The sequence below is a fragment of the Chelonoidis abingdonii genome, chromosome 7 (genome assembly GCF_003597395.2).
Source record: "Chelonoidis abingdonii isolate Lonesome George chromosome 7, CheloAbing_2.0, whole genome shotgun sequence".
NCBI lineage: Eukaryota > Metazoa > Chordata > Testudines > Testudinidae > Chelonoidis > Chelonoidis abingdonii.
In genome coordinates, this window is record NC_133775.1 from 102,280,622 (window position 1) to 102,301,274 (window position 20,653).

At 42.9% G+C, this 20,653-nt stretch overlaps 1 protein-coding gene across 3 annotated transcripts; it reads right to left on the reverse strand.

Annotated features, from left to right (window-relative positions):
- Nucleotides 1-1,262: 1,262 nt before the first annotated feature.
- NME5 (NME/NM23 family member 5) lies at nt 1,263-19,492 on the reverse strand. 3 transcript variants are annotated; one of them, XM_032777931.2, is made up of 6 exons: nt 19,260-19,492; nt 12,000-12,166; nt 5,267-5,472; nt 4,866-4,966; nt 3,437-3,555; nt 1,263-1,505 (listed from the first exon to the last, which is right to left on the reverse strand). In XM_032777931.2, the coding sequence occupies exons 2-6, from the start codon at nt 12,126-12,128 to the stop codon at nt 1,425-1,427; spliced, it is 636 nt and encodes a 211-aa protein (XP_032633822.1). In that variant the 5' UTR covers nt 12,129-12,166; nt 19,260-19,492; the 3' UTR covers nt 1,263-1,424. The 3 variants fall into 3 exon arrangements, with proteins under 3 accessions (XP_032633822.1, XP_074924397.1, XP_032633824.1); XM_075068296.1 differs by lacking the exon at nt 19,260-19,492 and adding an exon at nt 15,017-15,051 and having other exon boundaries at nt 12,000-12,162; XM_032777933.2 differs by lacking the exon at nt 19,260-19,492 and adding an exon at nt 13,651-13,743.
- Nucleotides 19,493-20,653: the final 1,161 nt, after the last annotated feature.

Here is a 20,653-nt window from a genome sequence, read left to right on the forward strand (position 1 = left end):
AATTAATTATTTTTTTGGGCCTGACCTGTGGTTTTTGAAAGCTTTTAGTTGGCATTACTGGCTTGTGTTAAAAAGTCACACTATTCTAGTATGTCCACAACATATCAAATTTCAGATATATCTGAAAATTAATCTAGCTACTCCAGTTGATAGAAGAAAATACCTAACAGGAGGGCATCTTATCTTGATACAATATTCTGTGAATGTGGACAACTCATTTCTTATTCAATAAAAGCCCCCTCCTGCCATGGGAGCAGTAAAGCAGCATGTGACATTGCTCATCTGACTGGCATGGATCAAGCATAGCAGAATTGCAAAAAAGTTTCATAACTGTTATGTTCAATGCATCCTAGCCAGGCAAACGATGAACTGACTGAGTGCTTGTATAGAAAGCCTAAAGGAAAAGGCGCTACTACAATATCCTAAATCAGGTTCTTTCCTCGAGAAAAGGCAGTAGAAGTGGAGAATCAGCCTGTCACATTTTGACTAGTGTGGTTCATATCTCATTCTTGGGGAAACTTCCCATCTGTAGAATAAATTAAAATTTTACTGTAAAAATCGAGATATGGAAAAAATCAGTACTCAAGGAATACCTTTAACATAACTAAGATAAAGCAATTCAAGAACTCTCTCACTAAGGGTAAGATTAAATTTAAACACTTCTTCCTACTAGAACATGCTGAAACAAAAACTGGAGATAGAGTAAACTATGGATCTCTATCAGAAATACACCTACCTGTGGCTTTTAATTAGAAATCTTGGGATTTTGATTTGTAACTCTCTGCCATTAGCTGCCAGATACTGAAATCTGCCTTGAACTTCTTTCCTCCAAAAACTATCTTGACTAGAAACTCAGACACAAATGAATCATATTTCTTCAAAGTAATTTTGCCACTTGTCATTGCTGATCAAACCACGGTGCTAGAATTGCAGGCATGCATACATGGTTCTTGGAGTGTATCTAGTCACTTAACATTATGTTGAGGTATAAGCAGATGCTGTAAGCAGGGCCTGATTTCACAAAGTACAGGTCAAAAGTGTCTTTTGGAAACAGCCACTTGAGTCACTCATTAGAAACAACTGAATTATTTTGGATGTACAGTGGTGTAAATAAGAACTTGGGTCTCTATGGGTAGGGTAAAACCAAGGCAGAGAGGGAAAAAGTCACTAAAAAGTATGTAGTCATTTATCACCCAGCACAATAAGTTGCAGCATGTGATTCTATATTTATTAATTTAATGGGAATAGATCCTAACACAAGTAATTACAAGTTCAACTTATCCAATGATTACTAGTCAATTTATAGTTGGTTATAACATTTATTTCACATAACGTCATTACAAATTCAAAGGATACACTTAAAATGATACTAATAAGCATCTTATTTGATAGCATTTGACAAAATCTCCATTGGACTTTCATCCTTAAAGTTCTTCCACGGTCATCCGCTGCTGTAGCCTAGGTTTATTGGGATTATGTTCTATCAACCAATCAGCAAACCAAATCTACAGGATGAAAAGATCTTCAATGTCACTTCTATAACTATATAAAGAAAACATTAAAAACCATTTCACTCCCATAAAAACTGACTCATTTTATTAGGGGCACTATTCTGACAGACACTGCTAAATACACCCTTTGTTTGAGACACTATTAAAGTATGCAGAACTGTACATCTCAGTTTACAGTAAACCATAAACTCTAGTTACCAAATTTGCCTTTTTAATCTGTTCATACTACATATTGCTCTTCAGTCTTGAGCTGCTTAAAATGAATTTTAGACTTTCCATGTCAGGGACTCTCTCTATATAAGTGTTTGTACAGGGGCATTTTAGCCCTATCTCAATACAAATAATAAGTATGAGGATTTTATTTTGAAAACAGAATATGCACTCAAACGCTTACAGAAAAGTATTATTAATTGTGTCAGTTCTATCAACACTGCCAGCTACTTCAACACATTGAGCCCTTCCTACAAAGTCAGCGTCACAACTTTCTACACTGCAGTCATGTTTGAGTATCTTACAGTAACCCTCATAGGCAGGAAATGGAGCCCTAGAGAAGTCAACAAATTTGATGTTCTGGTACTTTTTGAAAATGCAGCACATCATGTAAATTTTCTAGCAAACTGTAATGGTATCTAAGCACAAATGTGAGAGGCAGGAATGCTGAGTTCTAATTCCATTTGCTAATGACTGACTCTGGCCTTAGGCAAATTACTTAACCTCTCTGCCTTGATTTCTCCATTTGTTAAAATGGAGTTTATCACACATACTTGCATACTTTATAGGGCTGTTGAACACTAATTAGTGGATATCAAGTGTTAAGTACTAGTAAACTGCTTACAGTACCGTGAAGGGAGAGGAGAACAGATAGAGTAGTAGAAGGGAAATGCAAGCAGGGATTAATGATTTGTCAAGGGTTACAGACAGGTAGACTAAATAAAATAATCCTAGCAGGTTACAGGGAAGATTGAAACTCAAGACGCTAAGGGATTAAGGCACTGAGCAGATCTGAACACTTAACACAAAACAGTTGAATTCATACACAGTGACAAAAAGTGGTGCAGTTGGGAGGCAGAGGTTATAGGTTACTGCATCTTGGAGACATGACTAAAAACAACAACAAGAATAAGTATTTCAGCAGAGGGAGAGTCAAGACAAAAAGAACAGTAATGACAGATGTACAGACAAGATGATGTAGGAATAAAAAGTTAGCATAGTTACGGGGCAAGGAAGACTCCTACATTTTCAACTTGAGAGAAAATTAAAGATTTTATGTCCTGGACCAAAATTCATGCAGTCAAATGGGAATATTTCCATTCACTTCAATGGGCCTTGGATAAGATGCTTATTTAAGGGGACTAATGATGATAGAAGGTCAAGAGGTTTAGTCAGTGACTTGGGCATTTATACTGAATTCATTGCAGCAGTATAGCTGACTGGAAAGGGGTCATAAGAAAACTGTTGGACACCTGTAGATGCTTTCATTGGAGAACTGCTCAGGGGTCAAAGTTTATGTTAACAAGGGTGAACGTGATCACGTGACCAGGAGAGTCCATACCTAAGATAAGCAGTGAATTGGATATTACTAATTGTAGCATGTATAGCAGAAGTTAATACACAAAAATCTCTTTTGAGGGAGCTTGCATATTTTTATTTCTAAAAAGCTGCCAAAGCTTCACCACATATTCTCAGCATTAGCAAACTGTCACAATGCATTTAACCTCATTCATGCCATCTGGTACCTGGTTTCTCCAAGCTAAAACTAGGTAGAGAGGCAGATGATATTTGACATCCGTGTACCTTAGCTGGCCCTTGATTTCTACCAAACAAAGAGACAAAGCAGCTTTCCTCGAAATATTATAAGGAACTATGAACGTCACCATAAAGCAAACATAACACAAGGTAAGAATTTTGTATGACAGAGTACGTACCAATGGATCTGCTGGTTTCTGCTTACAAAGCTCGGTGAGCCCAGCTAGTAGTGTAGGATTGACATAAAGGTTCAGGTAATCCTTAGCAGCTTGTCCAACTGGAATTGGCTCAATAATCACTGTAAAGAATAGCAATGTGAGTTGAATTATTGCAAAGCAATTTGCTTATAATGTTAAAAAATTACTTTCCTTCAAATGTTTATAACCGTGGTTTTATTTTCCTTGTAGTTGATAATACTTAACCCTCTGTATGGCTTCTCTGCAAGACATACACCATGACATAGAGCTACTGCAGTTTGTTGCCCCCAAAGCAATTCTAAGAGGGATGGAGCTCCTTGATATTGAATCTTGGGTGATTCTACACTGGCGGTTGTTGGTCCAGGGGGAAAAAAAAAGCACCCTTTAGTTGACTGGGGGAAGAGTAAGACTAATTGAGGATCTACCCACTTCACTGGATATTTATTGGGCAAAGGAGAGTCCATTGGGGACTACTTCTTCAGTGCCCCATTACTGCTGTGGAGCTGGTTCTTGTCACCCTGAAGGATCTACATCAGATATTGCATTTTTATTGTAAGGCAAGGGACAGGAGGTAGAATGGTTTACATGGGATTCTGAAGAGGGAAAATGCATGATCTCCAGGGGAAAAGAGAGACTAACATTCATACTAAAAGACCTGCAATAGGCTTTGAGACAGGTTTTCAAATGGTTTGAATTCTGTTTAAACATTGTTCCAACTGAAATGGTTTTAAACTCAGGACCACATGCTACTCCTATTTGGTTTTCTGGTGTAGTGGATAGGAAACTCCAAGAATATCTAAATCATAGATTTTCCTTAGAATCACTCCTTTAAGGATTGTGTCATCTTTCCCCTCAACCTATGGAACAAGCAAAGGGCTCTGTCCCTCAAAGCTCACAGGTGCCTTTGTCCATGCCAGTTGGAACTTGGCTCCTGAACTGTACTGCAATGTGACCTTCCACCAGTAGATGAGCATGAATCCCTGTACCCCAATCTCAGAAGAGGGAATTCAACCATATCAGATCAACAGTAACTCCGGGGCAGATTTTCACTCAGAAAGCTACTCTGTTCCCAGTGATACGTGCTGAAACGAAGTAGCTCCACGGTTCCTCCCATTCCCTGAATTGGCCTGCCTCAATTCCAATGCCATACAGGGGCATTTGTAGTATCTGTGAGGCAGAAGGGAAATTAATTCCCAATCACTGTGATTTGGGTGGCTCGTCAAATACATTTTGCTCCACATGGCATAGCAGCTCAGTCATAGTTTAATTAGTCAATGAAAATGGGGCCAAACTGTTCTAAAACATTTCTCAAACCCCCTTTATGAGCCTAGGTTCTATACTGAATGTCTGGCTACAGACAGGTAGGAATAGGGCAGGAGCCATACACTCCTAAAGACGACTTGCTGTTTACCTTCAGGAAACATGAATCGAATTTCTCTTTCTGCTGAGGAAAATCGGATACTGCCATGAACTGCATTCCTCAGATCATCTGTCCCATAGATTGCTCTTAAACTAAAAGCAACAGAGAGAGGTGTTTGGATGGCTCTCTCAAATCCCTTCCAAGTATTTACATTCTCACTCGGATTGCAATAGATACAATAAGTGAGGTCTAATGAACAAAATCTTTCCAGTTAACAAAATATTTTGTTTCTTTTTTGTGCCATAATTTCAAAATGAAAAAGGTTGGCCCAAACCTTTATTAATTTTGTACAGTAAGGGTGAAATCCTCACCCTAGTGATGTGAACTGCAAAGCTCCCCTTGACTTCAATGAGGCCAAGATCTGACCCTAAATCTATTCTTCAGTAAATTACCTGTCAGGGTGTGTTTCTTTAGCTCTTATGCTATTTGAGGGTCCAATCAACTCTTTCCAGTAAGCGATAGCATTATGTCTGGCAAGAACCATAGCAACTAAAGGCCCAGAACTCATATATGCTGTTAAATTAGGAAAAAACATTTTCCCATATTGATCTGCATAAAAGTTGCTGCATTGCTCTGGGCTTAGTTGGAGCTTTCGTTTCTAGAAAACAAAGAAAAGGAAAAAGTAAGTTTCTATTTTAAGCATATACTATATTATTCATGGTTGAACACCAAGATTTACATAAAAATGCTACATTACAGAATTTATATTTTTCAGCACTTGTAATGAATTACAACTCTCCAATGTCCTATGTTAAGCTATTCACCAGCAGCCATTATGTCTTCTTTAAAACATGCTGAAATGTGACAAAATGGTATTGCAGGATCTCATGTTTGTGTCTTAGTAGCTTCTACACAAAATCTCAGCAATGTACACGTAAAACATTTTTTTCTGATCGCCAACCCTGCAAGCTCAACTGGGCTCTGAAAGATCAGTTATATTTGTCTCAAGTAGTAACAAATATTCCGCAAATGGAAGTGTCAATTTCTGTTGATGTACAACTGGGCAAATAATCCACTTCACTCTCTCAGAGCTGTATTGGTTCTGCAGTGCTTACAAGTAGTAAAAACTTACTTTTTGTCAGTAAATTAAGCAGACACAAATCAGAATATACACAAGAGTAGGTCATCTGAGTAAGAAGATGTCATTTTAGTCAATTTTTTAACCATAAACATACTATGCCATTTTTTAAATGGATGTTTGATCTAATGCATTATTCTACTTAGACTGTATACAAGAAACTGGGTTAGATGATCAGTGGCAGATTATTAGTGGGGAATGAGCAAGCATACAACATTCCCTAAAGAAAGCAAGCAAAAGAAATTAAAGGAAAATTTGTGCTCTTTGAGTCCAACCCTCTGACATATGGTGCACCTTCAGTTACTATTGACTTTAATGTTGAGGTCACTGGGCACCTCACAGAAAGCTTTAAGGACCCTACATTACCAGGTCTCAGATTTTATCTTTGTGAAACTTGATGCATTACATGTAAAGCAAATAAAATGTTTGGAGGGCGGAGGGACTTTGATGTACTAAAAGCGATACAAAAAAATGTAATTTGGAAAAAAAAAAAGTAAAGTTTTCTAGTCCTCGCTCCATTAAAGGTTCATATATAATTCCATAGCACAAATATACTATACTTGACACCTACTATTTTAGTAGCTGGAATTTAATAGGTTGAGAAGGAATATTTGAACTTAGCAGAATAAAAGGGTTTACTTGTCTATCAGGCTGTTTCTGAGCAGCTCAACTTGCTCCCCTTAGGTTTCTGAACTGCCACCTCTAAAAAGACAAAATAATTCAACACCAGCTGTATAATGGTGACATCTAGAGGCCAGTTCCTAAAATCCAATGAACAGTAATTACTTTAAGCCAGTGATACCCAACCTTCACAGCCCGAGAGTTACACATATTGATTCAGAGGTCAAGAGACCACAATCTACACTTTGCGGTATATCTTTGCTCCACTATGCTTCTTCTGCAGTGAAAAAGGAGCAAAGGCACCCTACCAGTTTGCTACTGGGAATTCCTGATAGCACAGAGGTGGCTCTGCCAACTCTTTATAACTCCCTCCCCACAGCTCCTGCAACATCCTTTGCTAGACATTTCCATAGGCTCAGCCACAGCCAGTTGATCTTCTATCCAGCTCCCACTGGGCCTCCAACAGCCTGGCAGGGAAGCAGGCAATGGAGGACCCAGAGCTACTCTCTCCTCTCTCCCCTGCAACGCAGCAGGTGGCCGGTGTTTGGCAGTTGTGGCAGTAAAGAGACAAACACTGCTCAGAATGCTCCTGGTTCACATCAGAGCTACTCCTGAGGCTGCAAGGGAAGGTGGTGGCTCTGCTTCCATCCTGAAGTGACAGGGTTAATTCACTTCTGTTCTATAATGAGAGAGTTTAAAAACTGCAGTGACTGGGAAATCCACTGCAAACCAATGAATTGCAATGAACTTAACAAATGCACACAAGAGAAAAGACTTGGTGAGGTTCTGCTGTATTCTTAGAAATGTGATTCAGTTTAAATTGTTGCTTAACACTGCACGTATCTGCACGGGTACAGAGTTTATTGGTAAACCCAATGTTTTCCCTGCAGCCAGCAATGCAGAGTCAATGTTTCTACGGAAGCTGCATTCTGTTCCACCTCTTGCAGCAGCAGCATAATTACCAGCTCATTTGTACTAACAGAATCTTTCCTTCTGCTGATACTATGTTTTATTTACAGTGCTGGCAGTTACAAGAGTCTTGTTCTGACTTGTAAAACAGTGGTGCTGGAACTAGTAGTGCTGGGGGGTACTGCCGCACCCCTGTGCTTGAAGTAGCAATAACAAACACCAAATACATGGCTTCTATAGTTTCCATGATCACCACAAAAATTGTTCCACCATCCCCACTTGTAAACTAAGCCATTTTATATGGAACTCCCAGGTATAATAAATATGGAACCTCGGGATGCTATTGCCTATAGAACCCACTGAGACAATAAATATGGAACAGCAAGATGCTATTTTTGAAATCACTTCTCTTAGGCATGAGGCAGTTCTCCAAAAAGGGCCATATTTTTGGATTTTATCGTACCTCCCTTTGAAAGCTTATTTTATGTATGTTTAGATAAAGCATGATGTTGAGCTGTCACGTGGTGTCATAAGCCTGAAACTATGGTACCCAAAATGAGGAAGTGTCATTTTTTGCACAGTTCTAGAAATACTACAACATGACTATGACTACAGTTTTTACTGTTTAAGTTAATTTCAACACCTTAAACGTGGTGTTTATCAGTTACAGCTGTTTAGCATTTGGCAAAGACAACGAATATCAACATTTTGCAATACACTAACATGAAGTGTCTTCACATTGCATATTCTTAATTGTCAAACTGTTGCAAATGATAATAGTTTTCTATTTTTTCAGTTGAAATTGGCTGACCAGATCAGTCTAACACTGAAGGTTGTTCACCAGTAACAGTAGATTGTGTGCCCATAATTTGTACTGCATAGTGGGTAGATATAAATATATGTGAATTCGTAAAGGAATGCTTCTTCATTTGTAAGCTTCTGTACATATAAACGTAGCATCCAGTCTGCCTCATAGAAGGTTTTAAATTTATAAATTGCCTATGAATGCAGTACTAGCCTTTGAAATATTCTAGAAATTAGCTTTTGAATTCAGTGACACTTATACACAGGTTAGTATTAGCGTTAGACAGGGGTGAAAGTAAAATGGAGCTCTTACTGGTATGGGGAAGGGGCAGTGCCTCAGACAGAAGGGGCAGGGCTTGGGGGAGATCAGCATCCCCCAGCCAGTCCATCTGCGCTCCCTGGCCCACGCCGCCTGGCGCTCCAGCAGCTATGTAGAGGGCCTGGGGCAGTAGCATCAGCCAGAGCCCCATGCCCTTTTAAATTGCAGCCCCAGGGCAGCTATTTCTTTTGCCACCCCCAGTCCCAAGTGGTGGCCACTTTAACTTCACTGCCTCTTTTGTGCCCCCCAATCGGCGGCCCTGCTGGATCATCACTGCCCCTTTTTCACCCCTCCCCATTGGCGACCCTGCTAGTAGGGACCCTGCAGGGCCGCTGATGCAGGGTGCAAAAAGGGCAGCGACATTAAAGCCAGCGGTACGGGCCGGTACTGACGGCTACCTTTTACCAGTACCACCTTACTTTCACCCCGGTGTTAGAGATGACAATACACAACTTATCATGAATATGCAAAAGCTACGAGAGAAAGACGTGGCCTAACAAGTAGTGAATACAAAGTTCACAAACAAATCCTTGCTTCTGTACTGAAGAGGGATGAGGAACATGTGAGAGATCTCACCAACCACGTCATCAACAATATGACAAAAACTCATTTGATCCTGAATCACATTCAGAGAGGCTTATCAATATATCTACTAGGTTGCATGTAACAGATGTACAAGATTCTCTACTGAAAATAGCGGATGTTGGTGAAGAACAAATGGAGAGATTTGAGAGAGGTGTACTTGATTCTGATACACATAGCCTCTTCAGTCCAGTCAAGAAACCTGGCATCAAAACATTAGCTGAAATGCATAGGTGCTGATTCAGTAAGTGCTCTGGTGCTGGAGCACCCATGGGGAAAAATTAGTGGGTGCTCTGCACCCACCAGCAGCCAAGCTCCTACACCCATGCCCCAGCTCCTCCTCCACCTCCTCCCAAGTGCGCAGCATCCCCGCTCCTCTGCCCACCTCCCAGCACTTCCTGCCTCGCCGCCGCCAAACAGCTGTTTGGAGGCATGCTTGGAGGGAAGGGGAGGAGCAGGAATGTGAAGTGCTTAGGGGAGGAGGCAGGGAAGAGACAGGGCCAGGGAGGGGATTTGGGGAAGGAGTCAGAATAGGGGCAGAGACCGGGTGGAGTAGGGGCAGGAGAGGGCTGGGCAGGGATGGAGTCAGAGTGGGGCCAGGGTCGAGCACCCACCGGCGGGAGCAGAAGTCAGCGCCTATGCTGAAATGGCCTAGACCAAATGTAACTCTGACAAAGGGGGGAGGGAGGGAGAGAGAGAGAGAGAGAGAATCATAGCAGCTATCAGTCCAGAAATTATTTTCTGCACAGCCTTGCCCTTAGCAAGATGCAGAGATGATGTTTCAATGGCAAGCATTCTTAGTCACCTAATAGGACCAAAGTCTCTGTCCTTCTTCCATGCTCATGGAACTCTAAGAAGAGCAGACAAAGCTTAATTAGGGCATCATCTGGAAACTCAAGTTGAAGAAATCCACGAGTGAAGAGCATGCAACAAAGAAATCCATGTACATCAGAGATGACATGGTTTTCATACAAATTATGGCTGGAGACAAATTCCACATATTTAATGAATTGGCTGCTGAGTACCTGAGGCAGGTCCTAACAGGATTTGACAAAACTGATTCTGTAACTGAAGTCTTGACAGATATGACAACTGTAACTCTGTGAAAACTTCATAAAGAGAGAGCCAGGACAGGATCTAAGACTGGATGCAAGAAATACCAGGTGATTGATGGATGTTCTGTGCTTCCATGAAAAAGGTTTCTACATGTAGCATATAAACAGTCACTTGTAAAATTCCTCTGTGAACATTTCGTTCAAAATGCACCTGAGTGTGGGAGCACCTCCAACAAAAACACTCCTTGCTGGAGGCTTTTCCAATGGCGAAGTAGCAAAGTCCACCATCAGCAGACATGGTGAAGAAGCTCAAGATTTGTACAGTACTGAAGAGCAAGTGGATACAAGGATACTTCTGCATGATGTATGTGCCAACATGGCTTTTGGCTTTCTTGGAGTCAGAGAACTCATAATAATTAGATCACCTGATACAGATATTTTGGCCCTTGCTGGAACACAAAGATAACATGAAGATTGAAACTGGCACCATTACCAGCATACTGACAAGCACTGCTTCATACCTGTGCATGCAATTTGTGACTCACTCACTCCTGATTTCTGCAACAAACTTCTTGCTGTACACACATTAGCCGGATGACTCTGTCATCCCTATTTGGTATTGGGGAAAAAATACGTATTTAATACTGTCAAAACAAAGGGATCTTACTGCTTCAGAGATCTTGTCAAACTGGGAGAAACCGATGGACAGCAAGTTGGTAGCAGTGCTGTATGACCAGAGCAAGAAAGGAAAGGAGACCCCCAGAGACATGAGCTGTTTGTACCTCAATCTAGCTATCAAAAAGGAAAAGTCACTGGCCAACTCCCACCAGGTAAGGACAGTTTGAAGAACATGTCAAAAGAGCAGCTTGGCAAACACAGATTTAGATGTTGTCACACATAGGTAAACAAGATATTGGATCACCATTGCAATATGGATGGAAATAGGTGGATGATGAACTGCTTCTTCAAGGGCCCAATGGCATCCGAGCTTATACGAGATCTTATCTGTGTCTGTAAAACAAGGGATCGCTGCACAATCATTGACGTCTGTACTCAGACTCAAGGTCAGAAGGGTCCACTATGGTCATCTAGTCTGACCTCCTGCACAATGCAAGCCACAGAATTTCACCCACCCACTCCTGTAACACATCCCTAACCTATGTCTGAGTTATTGAAGTCCTCAAATCGTGGTTTAAAGACCTCAAGGAGCAGAACAATCTTCCCAGCATAGAAAGGTGTACTTACTGATATAACGAAGACTGTGATAATTCACACCCTCTCGACAGAGATCACAATGACGAACAAGATGGATGATAATGATGTTGACTCGAAATGTCACCAGTGCTGTTACATTTCAATCATACCTGTACAAATGTATTAGATTTTGTTGTACCCTTTGATTGTTGTCATGATGCACTGAGGTCAAATAAATCCAAATTTATTTCTTGAAATAATAAATAGATTCGTTAAACTAACAAATGAATGCAAATATTTCACAGTGGCCATTTTAAAATGATGATGTTAGTGTTATTGTTTATCCCCATTTCTATGGTAATGGTACCAGGTGACAGCAACACACCATATCTCATCTTAAAGTAGACATAAGCTTTCAAATGATGCATGATATGTATGTGTGTAGAAAGGGTACATTAAGTCAACCAAATTGGTGGTGTTTGCATCTTGCTTATCAGACCATAAACAAACTTCAAATCAAAACCAAGAGTGCGCAGAACCTTGTTTTACATACAGCATATTACCTGAACAATGGTGAATCCTGATCTGAGAATTATATCTTCTATTTCTTCTTCTTTGTCAATTACATCTGGTTTGATGAGGGCTAGGGTTCTTTCTACATAAATCTGAGGCTCAGGCATTAACGCTTGCATCTTTGCTTCAAGATTAAAATTCCAGTGCTTCTCCCTTACTGAAAAGATAGTGTTTTATTATACTTACATTATATTATTGTTAGCTGAACATGCAATTACATATCGGAATCTTTTGTTATATTACCTTTCTAAAATTTGACAGATTACTCATACATAGGAGATAGAAGAGGAATCCCCCACACCCACAGATACTGGGCCACTGCCTGGAAGACCTTTCTGTCAAAGATGGCCTATGAGGAAGACAAAGTCTGATACAGGTGTTAGCTGATGCCCATGTATCTGCTCTGCATATCTTGGCAGTGGAAGCACTTGCTGCTTTCGCCCATGAAGTTGCTATAGATCAGTGGTTCTCAACTTCTTTATCATTGTGGGCCATGTATGCAGCCCACAATGTGTTATCTGGGCCACAGGGGCTGGGCGGCAGGGCAGCAGCAGCCCGGACACTGACCCAGGACTCTGTGTGGGGCCAGCTGGCTGCCCACCCAGAATCCCATCATGTGGGGCTGGCCAGCTGTCCTGGAGCCGGGCAACAGTCCCAGACTCCAGAGCTTGTGGGGCTGCTCCAGACACCCAACCCTGCGGGACCAGGCAGCTGCCCCAGACCCCTGACCCCACGGAGCCGGGAAGCTAGGTAGCCTGGAACCCACTGCACTGGGCAGTCGGGAACCCGCACCCCACACGGGCCAGCTCTTTAGCCCAGAGCTGAGCTGGGCCAAAGATATCTGCTAATTGGGCCGCACGCAGCCCGCAGGTGCAGAATCACTGCTATAGATCTTGTGGAGCATGCTTTGACTCCTTCTGAGACTTCAGTAAGAGCATTCTTTGATTCCTGCAGCTTGCAGACCCTAAGGTAAGCTTGTTAATATGGTATCTGCATCAGGTTTTTCCTATTCCTCCCTGATTGCATCCTCAAAAGAGAAATACAGGAAAATTGCTGCCTCAGGTTAAGATTTTGAGGAAAGGTATTTGCTTTGAGGCTTATCCTCAGGAATCTGCTCAAGATGGATCTGGACTGTGACCACAGCCTTTTTGCACATGACCTCAAACTTCACAGGGGGTAAAAAAAATGTTGCATTTTTTACAAGTCCTACTCAGATTCAAAGCCTGAAAATCTCTCCTTCCTTGGTAGAGGAGTCCAAGTCAAAGGACGGCACCTTCTGGATTTTTTGTATTTTCTTTCCCTTTTTAGTTTTAGGGCTTTTTTTGACTTTTTGGTCTACTTTAAGAGGATTACTGCCTGGCTGTAATCAGGACACAATCTTTTGCAGCTTGTCTTGTGCACAACCCGGAGCTCTCTAGAAACTTCTCCCTCTGAGTCCTTCCCTTCAGTGTCCCACTCCCCCAAGCAAGGACTGGGTCTCATTATCAGAGTTCCCTGGCTCTAATAGTGAGGGAAGGGGCTGGTTATAAGCCCTGCTTCTCTTCCTAAGGAGCTTAAGACCCATTTCAAGACTTGTGGAAGAGGACCAGTAGCCCTGCAAGGGTCTTAACTATGTGGTCCTGTGTGACCCCCAAGACTTACCTCCTCCTCTGCCTCATGTGGCTAAGTCCTCCTCCTCAGAGCCTCTCCCTGTTCTCTCTGTGGCTTTTGCAGTGAAGTCATGGCTATTTGGGGGGAGTAGGGCCCCAACACACCTGTCTAACTCAGAGTCCTGTGTCCTAGCAGTCGAAACTGGACATATACCCTCTGCCAAGCCTGGGAAAGCTCCCTCACATATTGAGCACCTTTCTGCTTTGCCTGGTACTTGCACAGCTGCTGTGCCATCCTAAAAGGGGGGCAGAGGAGGTCAGCAGGGAAGCACTACTCTAGGGGCTGCCCACAGCTAATAACCGGAGCTATACCAATCTCCTAGAGCTGGAAGGGACCTTGAAAGATCATTGAGTCCAGCCCCCTGCCTTCACTAGCAGGACCAAGTACTGATTTTGCCCCAGATCCCTAGGTGGCTCCCTTAAGGATTAAACTCACAACCCTGGGTTTAGCAGACCAATGCTCAAACCACTGAGCTATCCCTCCCCCCACAGCTGTGGCCTTGATGCTGCACAAACCCTAAACCATGCAGAAGGTTTGGAACAAAGAAGAAAAAGCCTCACTATTGGCTGAAAATGGTTAAAAAAATTAAGACCAAAAAAAGATTACAAGAAAATAAACTGCCCCTTGACTTCTGTGCCTCTGGGTAAGCGGGAGAAGGAGAGGCCAGCAAACACTGTCACAGGTTTGAATTGCCTTCAGAAACTGCAGCATGGTGGGGAACACCCAGACTAGCAAAATTGTGGGAGATGCAGGGCTGCAGAAGGTGCTCAATCCTGCAACCTGTAGCCACTCACACTGGTTCACTGAAGCCAAAAGCAGTAAACCACTGTTCACTTGAATGAAGCCTGGGACCCTTTTACTCTGACCCTGATGAACTAAACTTCAAAGTCTTGTACAGTACTATGCTCTTATGTTTAAATTAAGTGCTCAAGACAAGGTTATAATTTCCTAATCAAGCTATGTCAGGTCATTAACGAGCTCATCAAATAAAAATATATACAAGCAGTTGTGCTAGGGTCCAATCCAAAACACCTGAAGTACTTGTCCTGGCTGACGTGTCAAACCACCCGCGAGAAATGGGAGGCTTATTCCCTGACAATGGATTTTAACTGGCGAAAACTTCATTCACGTGAGACACCACAGCGGTATCCGTGCAGAAAAGAGCTGGTTCTTATTTTAAACGGTTTGTTCTTTAACGCCGGGATGTCACTGGAAGAGAAGCAAAATGAGGGGCCTGATCGTGCCGCGTCTAGCGCTCCATTTGCAGTCAGTAGGAATGTGTGTGCGCAAGACACCTCGGCTTGGCCCCCCACCCTCCACCAGCATGACACGGTAGCAACACGAGGCTCGCGCTCACTCATCCAGCCTCGCAACAGGGAGGGCTGCGCTGGGGAGCGCTGCAGGACCTGCCCCCTGAGACGGACCCACCTCACCCCGCTCGCCTGCGGCGCTGACTCTGCCCCCCGGTGCCCCCGGGGAAGGGCAGGGGATTGCTGCCTGGCCCCCGCAGCCAGCCCTGCGCCCAGCGAGCCCCTCTGCCCGCACGGAAGCCCGCAGACCCTCAGCGCCCACGGGGAGCCCGGGCCACTACCCCAACCTGCCCTCGGCCCCCACAGACCTTCTGCCCAGCGGCTCCTGCCGGGCCTACGGTTGCTAAGAGACCAGAGGCAGCAGCCGAAGGAACCGCCCCCTACGGGGTCCGACGAGGTCCGTGCCAAGCGCGCGCTCGCTGCCTTAGAGCCCTGCGCTGGGCTTGGCCGGCGTGTGGGGGAACGGCGGCGCCCGCTGCTCCAGACACATCCTCGCGCTGGTGGTTCCCATAGCAACGCGTAAGGGCTGGTGGAGAGCGACTCCCTAGGGCCTGCCCCTCACTCCGCTTCTGCATTGCTCATCCTGCCTGCTCCTTTTTCTGGGGCAGGCCTCCCAACCGCCCCGTGTGGACGTACAGAACCTGGATTTGGGACAAACGCTGCCGCCTATTACGAAAAGCCTCGGGGGAGCTGCCAGAGTTCTGCTTGTTGCACCCTGGATGCAATGCTTAATTTATGCCAGGGCTGCGCCCCAGCACTTCTAGGCTTGTCAGTTGATAGCCCTGGCCGTTGATAGCCCCAGCACCTCTGGGCATGCTGCATCAGTTATGAATGTAAAAAAATTGGTTGAGCCCCGGCATCTCTTTCATTACAAATTAACCATTGCCTGGATGCCAAGTACTGAGCAGCTGGCCATGGTGAGGCAGATGGAGACACTCTGGTGATAGAGTTTTTGTGGTGTTGAGGCAGTTTAGGTCTCTGGTGACAAAGGGTTTTGGTGTGTTATGTGAAACTTAAGTCTCAATCTCACCAATTTGAAATCTGGCTCATTTGAATTCTGCACTTGAGTCATACATACTATGAATTTATACAGTACCTCTGAGCTGGACGAAGCCCAAAATGCTTTACTGTACTAACCATAAACCTGGTCCTCAAATTGCAACTGAATGCTAAAATCAATGAGAATTCTGCATGTGGATCACCTGCTAGTTCATAACCTAAATATTTACAGCAGCCCTGCAATGTAGCCACTTCTGGGAGAGAATGGTAGTCAGGCGACACACAACACAGAGGAGGGTACAGAAGGGAAATCTTTGCCCAGTCTGTGGAATCCTATCCAGTGCACTTTTTGTAAGAGAAGAGGGTTTGCCACGCTTCTAACATCCTTCACCATAATCTCCACTCCCCGCCTTCCCTGGTACACTCTGTGTACAATAGGATGGGTACAATGAGAAAAAAAGTCATACACTGGCAGGGAGATAAAACTAGAAGACACACTGTCTCTTCCATCTCTGATTTATAGGATATGGAAAACAAATGGTTCACTCGTTTAGTCTAAAAAACAGCAAATGAGACGGTAAGCAGTGGAGTGAGCTAAAATACTAGTCTTCAATTTATAGAAAAATGAATTCAATCTTGTTTTATCACAGGAAAATAAATTTCTGGTCCTTTGTGCATATTTGTCCATATAAGGCACTAGTTAATCTAGTGAGATATTCAGTATCCTCTAGAAATACCTAGAGACTGGATTATCAGAGGTGAAGCAGGACAGGACAAAACTGAAATGGATAGGTGAGACACTATGCATACAGCTGTTTTCTCTTTAGAGACTGTACCAGACAAAGAATGTAAGCGGTTAGAAGAGAAAATGGGGGGGGGTGTTGGTTTTAAGTGGCCACAAGATGTCACTATTGAGCCGCAGAAACCTGTCTCACTGTGTAGCTTGAAAAATATCCTAACGTGGCAGTTAAGGTGTCTAACATTTCCGCTAAAATGTAGAATTCATTTCTACTACAAGAATTTGTTTCTCATTTTTGAGATGTTCTGCTTCACCCCTGATAATCCAATCTCTGGGCATTTCTAGAGGATACTGAATGTCTCACCGTACTAACTAGTGCCATATCATATGGACAAATGACTTTTCAGAACCAGTTTCTTGAAACTGATCTCAGAAACCCATTCCAGACACAAATGTTATAAGAGCCAGATTCTAATACCTTTTCTCCAATTTAACAGCACCTTACTCAGTAAGACTACTTGAAGTGGGGTAACGCGATTTACTAGTGCGTATCAAAATCTAGCCCTTAAAGGACAAGAAAGGCAAAGAAACCTTTCCACCAGTTTTAGTTTCTACCCTGAACTATTCAACTAAAAATACTTGACTTCTCTTATTTTTGTAGAATGCACAATAAATTTTGCATTTCTATACCTAGTTAACAACAAATACTATGGAGCTGGTGCACTTGCAGCATACAGTTCTGTGCTACACTGAATGTTTTGGGGCTGTATAAAATTGAGTTTAACATTAAAATAAGTACAGATTATAATATTCACCTTCATATTTAATTCAATATGATGATATATTTTCAGAAAATTACTGGAATCCACTACAAAATTTCTAATCAACCTGTGAGGGGGTGGAACTCACCACTACGGCACCTCCTGCTGACTGTCCCAGGGATTAGCTTGGTTAGCCAGTGCACCCTCTTCTGGTGGTGTCTCACTGCTGTCATGTCTGCTCCAGGACCCTCATCACTCCCAGGGCCATGGCATCATTTTCATGACACAGCTCTCCAGCTGTGCCGCACTCTGTGCTCTGCCCTTCCAAGGGAATGTACTGCATTCCAATAGTCCAGCCACTTCCTCAGTGACAAGGATGGGGAGGGGACCCAGGCCCACCCACTGCTCTGGGTACTGGCCCAGGGATCCTGAAGATGACAGCCATGTATTGCATCTCCTCCAACTGCTCAGTCTATTGCCCTGGGCCACTTCCCTACAGTCCTAACACCTTCTTCATCCTTGCTTCAGTTCCTCAGCATGCCAGTCTTAGCAGCCAACCAGGAGCTTGCTCTCACTCCCCTAATCCTACCCAGCCCTGCTCTGTTTAGGATGCTAGCTTTCTTCCACCTGCAAGGCAGCCAGACCCCTATCCTCAAGCTCTAGAGAGCCCTACAACTAAACCTGCTTGGCCCTGCAGCTCTTATGTGGGCCTGCCTGGCCCTCATTGGCTGCTCCTTGCAGCCCCTCTCCTATTGGCTGTTTTCTGTGCAGCCTCTCTAGGGCTCCATTAACCCCTTACAAGCCAGTGTTGGGCAGACAGCCCATCACACTCCTGCACCAGAATGCTGCAGAAATGAGGGGGCTTGGCTGCAGAGTACTTGTGAGTCCTGGCTCAAGAATCAGAGCCTTAGTTATAGATATACATTACGTTTCTGTTCAAGATTTATTTTAAAAGACTAAAAGGCTAAATATTTGAGACTCCCTGAGCTTCCACAGCAAGTAGCCACTTTCCCAAAAATATCCCTCTACACAGAGAAAAGGCTGAATTTAATTACCTGCTTTCTCAGTTTGGGAGGAGGGAAAAACCAGGCATAAGTCAGCGCAGGAACCCCTTAAAAGCCATATTCAACCTGTGAAATCTGTAATGTGATCTATATCTATAGTAGGCCAATATATGCATGACTGGATGCCTAAGGCCAGATTTTGCAGTCTTGTGAACAGCCCCATTAAAGCCAGTGAGACGTGTCACAGGAGTGCATGTTTATTATTGTAAAGATTACACAACTGGACCTCGATTTTGCATATGTAATTACTATGATTGCATTGGGTTCTTGTATGCACATAACAAGAATTAGCTATTTTCATATGCAAATGCACAAACTGTAAGTGCAATTGTATTTAAAAGTTAGGCACACATTTTGTGAATCGAAAGCTTTCAAAAATCTGTCCCTGTATCTATGTCCTCCTATTAAATGGATTTCCATTTGAGAGGGTTCCAGTTCTGTTCTTCCCAATAACAGAGCCGTAACTAGGGATTTTTGTGCCTGAGGCAAGGGACAGGGGTGGCACATCCAGCCTTTCGGCAGCAGGTCCTTCCCTCCGAGAGGGACTGAGGGACCCGCCGCCGAAGAGCCGGACGTGCCACCCCTCTCTCTTGCTGACAACTGGTGGCAATTCGGTGGCAGGTTCCTCAGTTCCTCTCGGAGGGAAGGACTTGCCGCCGAAATGCTGCTGAAGGAGAGACTTTCTGTGCCCCTCACCTTCCGTGCCTGAGGCAACTGCCTCACTCACCTCACCCTCATTATGGCACTGCCCAATAATCTCTTTTTCTTCTTACGATCTGTATTCCCGTGATGGCATTTATGCTATTCCTCCTGCTTGCAGCTTCCAGAAGCATTTCTGGAGATGTCTGTTTTTAGTTTCCAAGAGAATCCTGCATTGACCAATGAGATGGCAATTGCATCCAAAGGTTCAGCCAGTTAACTTGGACTTTCTCATGCTGCACTTCACATGTTGTCTTCATAGCCTTAGCTTACTTACCAAAGGAGAGGAATAAATATTTCTCAGTTAAGACGCATGAAACTTTTTATAGTATTAGACTCTGATGGAATCCTGCTGCTTTAAAACTTCTGACCCTACAACTTACTGCATTAATAACATTATTAAATTATCATTATGACATTTGAAAAACCACTCAAGATCTGATCCAACTCCCACTAATTTCAAAAGACTTTCGATCTGGCTCTTTGTTATGAATGAATAACAATAAACATGAGAGACAAAGTGGCTGAGGTAATATCTTTTATTGGACCAACTTCTGCTAGTGAAAGAGACAAACTTTTGAGCTACACAGAGGTCTTCTTCAGGTCTTGGGACCAACACTGCTATAGGAACACTGCAATAAACATCACAATTACAGCATAATGAATGTCACTTACAGTTGTGAATACATCTCTGTGCATAGCTTTGCTGCTGTACTTTATCTGTTAAGAGGTTTAAGAAGCCTTAGTTCTCCTTACTTATTTTTAGCCAGCTTGAAATATAAAAAAAACAAAACTAAAGGGTTCTGGTTGCAGGTATGTTTGCATTCTGGTAACAAAAATACAAATATAACTTTTAACCACCAATATTGTTTCAAAGCTTTGTATTCTCTGTACTGTCATAAAAATATGGAGAAATTAATTGAGTGTAGTTTTATAGACTAGTATAACAACAAATACTATTCTATATGCTAGAATAATAGGTTAAAGAAAGACTAAGGGAATGACGCTAGCTAGTACCATGAATAAAAAAATGTCAGGCTATTCATATTTGCACACAATCTGACATTAGCTACTTTTTGATGTTATACACTGTAACAATTTCTGTGTGTTAGTAATAACTCATTGGCTATATATTGACCAAAACTAAAGCTTTCTGAGGACAAATCTGAGGAACTGTCCCAGATTGAGCTATCATTAGAGGTGGTTTTGGAACAAACTGATAAACTAAACAGTAATAAGTCACCAGCACTAGATGGTATTCACCCAAGAGTTCTGAAGGAACTCAAATGTGAAACTGCAGAACTATTAACTGTAGCCTGTAACCTATCATTTAAATCAGTTTCTGTATCAAATGACTGGAAGATAGCTAATGTGACACCAATTTTTAAAAAGGGCTCCAGAAGTGACCCCAGCAATTACAGG